Raw genomic sequence first — 10428 nt, 5'->3', positions numbered from 1 at the left:
GAAAGCTTCGAGCTGCTGGGAAATCTTAAAAATCCTGATCATGACAATAATAACACAACAACAACAACAAAATCATCCAATAAACCAATGTAAAGACTTCGTGGTTGTCTTGGGCCTTCCCCCCCCCCCCCCCCCCTTTCCACAAATGACAGAGGAGAGAAAAAAACATCCACACGAAGTTTAAATACATTAAGGATTGAAATGCAGTTACAGAAAGAAGCTGACCAGATTTGATCTAGCCCAAAACTCACGGGAAATGCACCCAAAAAAACCAGACACAGCTGCTGCAGTATTTTTTTGTATCATATATATATATATATATATATATATATATATATATATATATATGTAAAACTAAATACAAAAAGCTACCTTGGATCGAGTTAAGAGTGTGACAAGGGGCAGAAAGTGGCAGAAATCAGGGAAATCGCTCCATTTCACGGATGGTTTCCAGGGATGCTCACACCACCGAGCACTCCACTCCCACTCACCCTGGGATTAAGCGCGTTTTAAGCACGCACTTAAAGCCTGAGGAGGGTTTAAGCTGGTGTTTAAGAGCTCGAGTGAACGGAGCCGAGCTCCAGCCCCTGCTCCTGCCTCTGGATGTGCGAGCAGGAGCGGCTTCCAGGCTCCGGGCCAAAAAAGGGAAAGATGGGAAAAAGAGAAACCTGATAAAAGTGCTAATTAGGGGATAAATTGGTTCTGGACGTTGTTTTGGTCAGTGTCACAGCCTTAATGGTATTTCCATGATATCTTTTTTTTTTTTTTTTTTTTTTTGTACTTAATTCCCTTTACAAGAAGAGAGAAAAAAAAAAGAAAGAAAAAAAATGAGAGAAGATTATTTTAAAAAATCTATTCTTTGCCCATGAAATGGGAACAGTTCATAGCTCATCAAGTCTGGCAAGGAAATATGTTCTCATTCACGATTTTATTTGATTCCTTTTATTTAATTTTTTTTTGTATTTTTATTTTTTTAAAAAAAGTGTATTATGTACCCGATAAACTGGAACAGCTCTGAAAGAAGAAAGAACTGGTCCACTGGTTAAATATTTATATATTTTTTTTTTTCCTTTTTTTTTCCTATGTTTTTTGTTAAAATAAAAAAAAAAAAAAAAGAGGTTTGTACAGATTCCATAGACCAGAAAACCCTCTGAAGTAGTAAAGAACTTGCTGGGGCAAACGACTTTGAAGCTTTGTGGTTTAAAAAGTTGTGACAGAGGAATGGCTCCGTCGGGGTCACTCTGGATTTGGTATCGGATTTATTGGCAGTTGAGGTCTTGGCTCTGCCAGGGATGCTCATCCCGAAAAATCTGCTCTGGAAAAAGCTGCTGCGCATGCATAACAAGCTGATTTTGCAAGCATTCACCATTCAGGGTCAAATTTTTATCTCCCGAAAACCAGCCAAAAACGAGGCCTGTCCGCACCAGAAGGGCTGAGCTGGGGATGTCCCACGTCAACAAATAAATAAAGGTGAGAACAAGAGCCAGAGTCAGCCGAGAGGAGCAGAGCCCGGAGCCCTCCTGCATCCCTGGAGCTCCCAAAGCAGCCAGGACAGAGCCTGGGGTGGGATAATGGGGTGGGGTGGGATGGGATGATGGGATGATGGGATGGGATGGGATGGGATGGGATGGGATGGGATGGGATGGGATGGGATGGGATGGGACGATGGGATGGGATGATGAGATGAGATGGAATGGGATGTGATGATGGGATGGGACAGGATGGGATGGTGGGATGGAATGGGATGTGATGAAGGGATGGGATGATGGGATGGTGGGACGGGATGGGATGAGGGGAGCTCGTCCACAACTCAAACCTGGCAGAAGGAGAAAGGGTTTCAAGGCTGCCTTCCTCCCCCTCTGACACCAGGGGAGGCTTGCAGAGGCTCTCCCAGCCCAGGGGGGCTCCAGCACAGGCGGGGCTTTGCCGGGCGCCGCGGGAGGATTAAAGCAAAGCAAGCAGGAGGCTCGTCCAGCGAGAGACCCTTCCTGGCACGGGCTCTACATTCCATACATTCCTACCTTCTCGCAGGTAAATCTTTGAAGAAGAACCTTTTTTTTTTTCTTTTCTTTTCTTTTTTTTCTTTTTTTAGGTTTTTTTGTCCCTTTTTTTTTTTTTAGAAAAGTGCTTTGCTGGGTTCTGCAGGAGGGAGGGGCGCTCGCGGTTCGTTTTCCTCTTTTCGAGGGACAACTTATCTCCCTGCTCACAACGAACCTCCCCTGCTCAAGGAAGTGCTACTTTCAGTCACAAGGTCAGGGTAAACACGTTTTTCAAATGTAAAGCAGTTTCAACTGTTTAAAGCACAACCATAGGGATGCGAGGAAAAAAAAAAAACAAACCAAAAACAAAAAACAAAAAAACAAAAACTAACAAACAAAAAAACCAAGCACTTTGCAAGAATTAAATAAAGCATGTAATAAATACGAATCATAAACTTCTGTACACGGGAGTAAGGGTTTGGGTTTTTTCTTTTTTTTTTTTTTTTTAATCATTTAATCAATATAAAAAAAGGTTATTTTTCTGTTTTGCTTTTGTTTTCAGTGCATCTTCTTCCTCTTTAAAATGCTTAACCCTCTCCTTTCTGCATCTCTCAGGCCCAGGATTACGCACACCTAAATGGCAAAAAAGACAAGGTCTAACAAACCCCCTTTCCAAAAAACTCTAAAAAAATATTCACAGCCTCAAACAGTTTTGTACATTTCAAGCAACAAAAGGTATAGAAAAAGGCACAAGTAACTGCATACATGTGGAGATAATACCAGACTGGGACAAAGAAAACCAGGAATTTTCCATGGGTTTGGTCATTCACTAGAGTGCTTCTTATGATTATACTAAAGGAAATAGTGTTGAAAAATGTCTGTTGATTTTACAGAGGAAGCCTAAAGGTGGAACAGCCGGCGGAGGCTTTAAGTACTTCCCGCGTTTTCATCCACCTTTTTGTGAGTTTGACCGCAATCGGAGTGCTCCGGGTGTGGGCTGCTCGCGGAGAGGTTCCCGGGGCGCGGGGAGCAGGGCTGGGCCTGGGCCTGGCCAGGGGGGGCTTCTGAGGGGCTGTCCCTGGCCAGCGAGGGGACGGCTGAGATGAAAGTGCAGGCTGGTTCCGAAGGGGTGCTCGAGCTGCCCGATTGCTGCTTGCCCGTGGCTTTGGAGGGTTCCTCCGAGGGCTCCGGACGGGGCTCCTGGGGGGTGCTGGGGCTGCCTGGGGACGCCGAGGGCCGTGGCTGCTGTGCCGGGCCGGGCTCGGCCTCGGGGCTGTGCTCCTCCTGCTCCGGCTGAAGCTCGCTAGTCCTCATCTTCTCCTCCGAGCAGCCGCCGGCTGCCGGCTCCGGGGACAGCGTGTACTTGGAGACCTTGGCGACGGGCGACACGGACTCCGATGAGGGCTCTGGAGGGCTCTGAGGCTCCCCGTCCCTCCTGGCGGCCCGGCTGGCTGAGGGGACGAGGTGTCCGGCTTGGAGGGACAGCACGGGCCCCGGCACCAGGCTGGCGTGGGAGCTGGGCCTGGCCTGCACCATCTGGATGCCCCCGATGGGGATCATGGGGTACGGGGTCCTGGCGAGGTGCTGCGAGTGCAGCGGGAGGTGGCTGAAGACATTCTCCTCCCCTCGGCCGGGAGCGTGGAGGTCGTGAGGGGCCTGCAGGGAACAGGGCGGGCTGCGCGGGGCCGTCCTCTGTGCCGGGGGGAAAAGAAGAGCCGGGTCAGTGTGACACACACGGGTGACGATGGCCCCAGCAGCGGCAGCGCTCGCCGCAAGGACTGGGGGTCGCGTTTTGTTCTGATCTGAGGGAGGTTGGTCAGCTGAGGGAGATGTGGAGCCCTGAGCCTTGAAGGTGAGGAGCAACACAACCCACAGCGTTTCCCTTCTGGGACAAATGTGCCCACGGTGTGTTGGGGCACAGATCCAGGGGTTTGGCTTAGGCCTGGATCATTATAAAATCAGAGATTTATTGGATTGGAAGGGACCGTTAAAGGCCATCTTGTCCAACCCCCTCTTTAACTAGCATATTTAACTAGCCCAGATTGCTCCCAGCCCTGTCCATCCTGGGCTCGGGCTCTTCCAGGGACATCCACACCCTCTCTGGGCACCCTGTGCCAGGGCCTGCCCACCCTCAGAGTAAATAATTTCCTCCTTAGCTCTAGTCTGGATCTCCCCTCTTTTAGTTTAAAACCATCACCCCAACTCTCAGAGCTGCCTCTGAAGCGCTGGCAGAAGCGCCAGCGTTTGCTGCCAGCTGAGCTGCTTCGGATCCCTGTCAGTGCAGGAGGTTCCTGAGAGCCCAGAATGAGGTTCTTTAATTATTTATTAATTCGTTTATTTATTTTCACTGCGCTTTCCTAAAGCAGGATTGCATCCTTACAGCTGCTGAGCGCAGGGATGCTTCAAGTGAGAGGTGGAATCACCTCTAGCACACCCAGCAGTGGGTCCCCACCACCACCCTCACGGGGTGCTCTGTGCAAATCAAGGGTTCAGACCCTACATTTTACCTTTTCCTCTTTCTCTCTCGGTGCTTCCCATAGTTTCCTAACGTACATCATGGAGAGATATGTGGCTAAACAGAAAGGGATTAATTAGTGATAAATCCCTGCACAGCACTCCCAAGAAGAGGAAGCAACAGAAACTGAAATCAACTTTCAATTAAGATGGGGTTGGAGATAAAGTGTGAGGATCCACCGGAGGGCACATTTCTTGGTAGGATTATGGGGAATAATTCCCTGATCCTGTGAGCTGGATCTCTGAAGAGGCAGCAGAGGAAAGCAGCAAAAGAGAACAGGAAAGAGAAGAAGGAAGAGCCACCAAAGGCAGTGTGTGCTGGGTCAGCAGCGACAAGCCCAAACACTGCTACATGTCACTTATCCACAGGAAGCCTTGGCTAAATCACTTCAGGGATGCTGGGAAACCCCAAACAAATATTTCAGTGGTGCAACGATCACCACGAGGAGAGGCTGCCCTGAGCAAGGGCCAGTGGGAAGAGAGATGGTCGTGGTGAGACTTGGCAGCGAGTCTGACGCTGGAACTGAGCTAAGATCATCATCAAGCTCTGGCTGGGATCTGATAACCCTCCTCTGGTCTTTCTGTCTCTTGTGGCCTTACTAGGAACGTTAATTTTGCAATCAAAGCCCAGCTGTCCATCGTGCTGATGAAGGGGAATTTTTCCATTCGGGTTTTTGCTGTTGCTTTGGAGGCACATGGAAAAGTAACAGTGGTGGCTCTGGGTGCAGAAAAGGAGCAGGAAAACGAAGCCAAAAGGTAAATGTGAACAAAGGAGCTGAGAGGTGGGAATGGCAGACAAGCAGGGTTGAAAACATTGTCTCCTGCTGTGGATTTGGGAGCTGAGGGGATTTGCCACAAGCAGAGGCAGCAGGAAGTTATCCTGACAGAGGAGCTGAAGGATGAGGGTTCCCAGAGCCCTGAGATTCACCACAAGAAGTGAATTGACAGGAAAGGGAAACAGCATTAAAGGAAGCCAAGGTTTGGATCTAGAATAAAACAGAGCCTCTGAGAAGGTGAGACAAAGACTCGGAGTGGAAAGGAGGAGGAAGGAGGCACCACAGGACAGGAAGGTCTGGAGAAGCCCTGGCTCAGCCCGTGGGGTGGCAGGGACTCCATAAGAGGCCTCTCTCTCTCCACAGTGCAGTCCCTGAGGGCTGGAGTCTCTCCCACAGCGAGTGGATCTCACGTTCATCAGCACAGCTGACAGCTGAGCCAGGAAATGCAGCAGGAATGGGAAACATTCCACCAGACCCCACATCAATCTGCAGCACTGGGAGGAACAGGCGGTTTCCCTTTACCCACAGGATTTCATTTGTCCAGCAGAGAGATTAAATAATGCTCTGGGCCCAGTGGGAAACCCCTCTCTGTGCTGAGGAGAGAGAGAAGCGAGGTGAAATGAGAGATGTCCAAACAAACATTTCTCAGCAGCTCATCCAGCAGAGCTGGCTGTGGGTGGACACAGGGCTCAGCCAGGGCTGCTGCAGAGCTGCCTCAGGTCACTGACCAGTGGGAAACGGCCACAGCTCCACCCCAGCCGGGGAAACCTCAGGGATGGGAATGGAATTCCCAGGAACAAAAAGGCTCTTGGTGACAATTAATCATTAAGAGGTTGTCCTTGCTGCTTGTCCCAGCAGGACTGGCTGGCTCAGGAGTGGGAATAACCCCTTGGAGAAGGGATAACTTTATTTGTCTCCAACTGAGAAGGGTAAGACCTGAATGAGTGCCAAACCCACAGCTTTCCCCTGTCCCTGTTCTCTGGGTCACCTGTGACAGTGGTCACGGAGTCCCTGTGCACTTCTGCATCACAGCCTTCACCCAAAAGCGCCCCAGAGACCAGCCTGTGGGGACCAGAGGGCAGCAGGGCACCGCACTTACCAGCTTGGACTCGTAGAGCTGTAAGTTTTTGCCAAAGAACCTGTGAGGTAGAGGCATCGAAGAGAATATCCCGGGCTGGGCTTGATATGAGCTTGGAACTTTGTCCTCTGCCGATCTGCTAGTGCCAGGCAAGTCCTCTTTGCCAGGGGGTGGATACCTGGACAGCTCCAGGCAGCCTGGAGACAAGACTTTCTTCAGGGAGAAGTACCTCAGGGATGCCATCTCCCTGCTGGGCGACGAGTGCCTGGCGGGGGACACTTCTCCGTCTGGGGGGAGCGCCGTCCTCGGGGACAGCTCCCTCCGGGGGGACAGGTGCCTGCCGGGCGACAGCTCGAGCCTCGGGGACACGCATCTCAGGGGGGACGCCTCCCTCCTGGGAGAGGGGCGCTGGCAGGGGGACAGCCCCCTCCCCGGGGACAGGCACCGCAGGGCGGGCAGCTCCGCCGTGGGGGAGAAGCGTTTGGGGGAGGTTTCGTTTTTGGTCAGTAAGTGCTTCCTCGCCATCATTGGTCTGCTGCTGCCGCCCCCCCTGCCGCAGTCCTGGCTCGGGGACCACCTTTTCCTCGGGGAGGTGTCTTTGGAGGTCGACAGGTCCATGGCCAAGGACATCTGCGGCCTGGTGACAGACTCTCTCTCAGCAGGAGCCAGGCGCTCGGTGGAGGTCAGAGCTGGTCTGTGCAGGCTCAGGAAGCTGTGGCACACAGCAATGTCACCGCTGTCTGCTGACCACTTGCTCTCCAGCCCTGAGGAGGAGGAGGAGGAGGCCTGCTGGCCTTCTTCCCCTGCTTTCGGGGTGCTGGGAGCAGCTTCTTGAGCTGTGGATGTTTCGGTGCCTTCCTCTGGAGAGGACGGGGAGCCCCCCGAGGGGTGCAGCAGGAGGGGGCCGGGTTTGCCTTCCGGCAGCTTCGGCGCTGGCTCGTCTTGGCTCTCCTCTTCCTCCTCGTCTTCCTCGTCCTCGTTGTCGTCGTCGTCGTCAGATTCCTCGAGGTCTGAAAACTGGTGTTCCTCGATGGGCTCAGATCCCTCCCGCCCCTCAGAGTCCTGGAAAAGGTCTTCACTGGTTCCTGGGGGCAAACACAGAGCGGAGAGTGTAAAACACACAGTCAGGGGCCACTTCTGTGCTGAATCTGCTCACTGAACACACGGTCAGAGGCTATGTCTGTGTTAAATCTGCTCACGAACATGTGTAAAGGGCGATTTTTGTGTTAAATCTCACCAAACACACAGTCAGGGGCTAATTTTGTGTTGAATCTCTTCACCAAACACATGTAAGGGGCTATTTCTGTGTTAAATCTCCTCACCAAACACATGGACAGGGGCTATTTTTGTGTTAGATCTCACCAAACACACGGTCAGGGGCTATTTCTGTGCTAAATCTGCTCGCTGAACACATGTAAGGGGCTATTTTTGTGTTAAATCTCCTCACCAAACACATGTTCAGGGTCTATTTCTGTGTTAAATCTGCTCACAAGCTCCAAGGGCACCAGAGGAGAAAGGACCCGGCTGCTCCTGGGTCTGATCATCTCCTGCTCTGAAGCTGCAGCCTCGCCCTCTCTGCCAGCTCCCTGCTGGTGATCCCAGTGGATCCCAGTGTACCCCAGCTTCAGTTCCAGCTCTGTCAGCACACGCAACCCTCAGTCCCAGCTGGGCACCTGCCACACCCTTTATTTGCTCTAAAATGCAAAAACAACCACCTTTAACAGATGAGAACGGCAGCACCTTCAACCTTCAGTGGGGTTTGATGATTATTTTTTAGAATGGTGGCTCCAGAATATCCACGGCTGCCACCAACCCCTCGTGTTGGGCCTTTTCCTGCCTAGATTTCCTGGCAGATAAACATCAGCGAGGCAGGTCTTCTGCTAAAAATCGAACAACAGCGTGGAAGGAACCTCTGTGGCTATCTCCTGGGTAGGATAAATTCCAGCTGTGGTTCAGATGCTTCTGTGGGGCAGAGGGTTTGGGGCTTTGAAAAATCAGAGCCTGTAGGCAGGGAGTAGGATGAAAGAGCCAATTCTAAAGGGTTTTAAATATTTCTGTAGTTAAAGGCGGGTTAAAATCCATCTCTGTGCTGCTTGAAGGGCCAGCAGGAGCTTTCTGAGCTGGGCACCGAGCTTTCAGCGCTCAGAGAACAGTCAGCTTTTCCCCTGCTGGGTGTGCAGAGCTGCGGGCAGCAGGGACAGCCCGGCCCGGAGGGGCCCGTCGGGAACAGCCGCTGGATGTCACTGCAGCCCAGCAGAGCGACACTGCCACCTCCCCCGGCTCCGAGGGGCTGGAAACGTCCGGGCGTGCCCGGAGATGGAGCAGAGCGGCCGGGACACACCTGCGGGCAGCAGGGCCCGGCCGGTGCTGTGACACCTGAGTGTGACACCTGTGTGTGATGTGACAACTGTGTGTGTCACCTGTGTGCGACCTGCTGTGACACCTGTGTGTGTCACCTGTGTGTGTGTGTCACCTGTGTGTGACCCCCGTGTGTGTGTGACACCTGTGTGTGTCACCTGTGACTCCTGTGTGTGTGTGATACCTGTGTGTGTCACCTGTGTGTGACTCCTGTGTGTGTGACACTCGTGTGTGACCCCCGTGTGTGTGACACCTGTGTGTGACACCAGTGTGTGTATAACACGTGTGTGTGACACCAGTGTGTGTGTGATACCTGTGTGTGTCACCTGTGTGTGACTCCTGTGTGCGACCTGCCCTGACACCTGTGTTTGACACCTATCTGTGACACCTGTGTGTGTCACCTGTGTGTGACACCCGTGTGTGTTACACCTCTCTGTGTGTGACACTCATGTGTGACACCTGTGCGTGTGTGACACCTGTGTGTGACAGATCCCAGCCCTGCCGGCCCCTCCTTGGGCTCACCCTGTGACGCTGCTCCTGCTGTCCCCAGCCCGGGACACTCCCCACCCAGAGCTGTCACCTCCAGCAGTGCCAGCTGCAGGGGACACTGAAGGCACACCTGCCTGCGGCAGAGGGGACACGGCCACACAGCACCACGTCCCCTCAGTGACGGACTAACATGTCCAATCCGGTTTATTTGGGCTGCCAGCCCCTCACAAGTGACAGCTCCTGAAGCGTCTGGCGTTCCCCCTCACACGGATTTCCCGTGGCTCATTATCCAGCCCCGAGCCTGCCTGAGACTGGAAAGGGAAAGGAGCTTCTCCTCCCGGTTCCACGGATCCTGCAGCAGTCCCTGAGGGCAGAGCTGTCCCAGCAGCTCTCCCTGGGGAGGGATCCTGCCTCCCAGGGTGAAATCCTCCCCGCTGACGGGAGCTGCTGGGCCCGGGCTGTTTGCAAATCCCCGAGGAGCTGAGCTCAGAACAAATATTATTCCAAACTCCCAGCTGTAGGCTGAGCCGTGCATATTTCCTGCTTGGAACAGGAATGCATTTCATTTCCAGGCCCTGACTCTGGTTTTTTGGGCTTGGGGACAGACGGGAGCTGTGCCTTGTGCTGGTGCTCTCCTTTCTTTGCCCCAGGCGGGACAGAACAGGGTCAGGGGTGAAGGGAAAAGCGCAGCCAGCCCCAAACTGAGGAGCTGTTTGCATTTTGCCACCACAAATTCCAGCCGGGGAAACATCCCAGTGAGTCCTGGGAAGGCCCCAGGGAATTGCTTTGGCCTGCTGACACAATCCCAGCAGGCAGGGACAGAGCTCAGGCCTCAGCCCAGGCTTCCAAAATTCATCCTGCTGAGCTCACGGGGAGAGAAAGGGCAGGACAGGGAGGAGGGAGGGAGGAGAGAGGGAATTAGTGGGAATGTGTCCTGCTGACAGCTTTGTCTGAGGTTGCATCTCATTCCATGTGTGTTATTTATTCTCCCCAACTGGTACCACCCCACGGAGCCCAGCCCAGGCAGGGGTGAGGAATTATGCTCCAATCTCCTTTTATAGTAACACCCCTTTGCTTTCTGCTGCCCCTTAAATAGAAATACAAACAATCAAGTGAAATACAACTCCGGTTTAAAATAATCCAGGGAGTTTTAGGAACTGCTGCTCCCTCCCCGCCTGCCCCAGAGGAAAGCGCAGTAACCTTCCCGTGCTGCTCTGTGTCGCGTGGAAATTGG

General features: G+C 52.7%; 1 protein-coding gene across 1 annotated transcript; it reads right to left on the bottom strand.

Moving 5' to 3' along the window:
* Positions 1-308: 308 nt before the first annotated feature.
* On the bottom strand, positions 309-7552 carry LOC136301587 (transcription factor HIVEP3-like). Its single transcript, XM_066204725.1, has 3 exons — positions 7504-7552; positions 6369-7432; positions 309-3671 (listed from the first exon to the last, which is right to left on the bottom strand). The coding sequence occupies exons 1-3, from the start codon at positions 7550-7552 to the stop codon at positions 2907-2909; spliced, it is 1878 nt and encodes a 625-aa protein (XP_066060822.1). The 3' UTR covers positions 309-2906.
* Between the last annotated feature and the right edge of the window lie 2876 nt (positions 7553-10428).

Source organism: Chamaea fasciata, unplaced genomic scaffold (assembly GCF_029207755.1).
Source record: "Chamaea fasciata isolate MVZ Bird 193981 ecotype frontalis unplaced genomic scaffold, bChaFas1.0.hap1 SCAF_26, whole genome shotgun sequence".
Classification (NCBI taxonomy): Eukaryota; Metazoa; Chordata; class Aves; order Passeriformes; family Sylviidae; genus Chamaea; species Chamaea fasciata.
Note: the sequence above shows the minus strand (reverse complement) of the source record. Positions and strands in the feature narration are given on the sequence as shown.

Coding starts and splice junctions, on each gene's coding strand:
- LOC136301587 (XM_066204725.1), bottom strand. CDS start 7,552: ATGTTCGTGAGCAGATTTAACACAGACATAGCCTCTGACCGTGTGTTC. Junction 7,433..7,503: donor AGCCTCTGACCGTGTGTTCA/GTGAGCAGATTC, acceptor GTTTGCCCCCAG/GAACCAGTGAAGACCTTTTC. Junction 3,672..6,368: donor AGCTCTACGAGTCCAAGCTG/GTAAGTGCGGTG, acceptor CCCCCGGCACAG/AGGACGGCCCCGCGCAGCCC.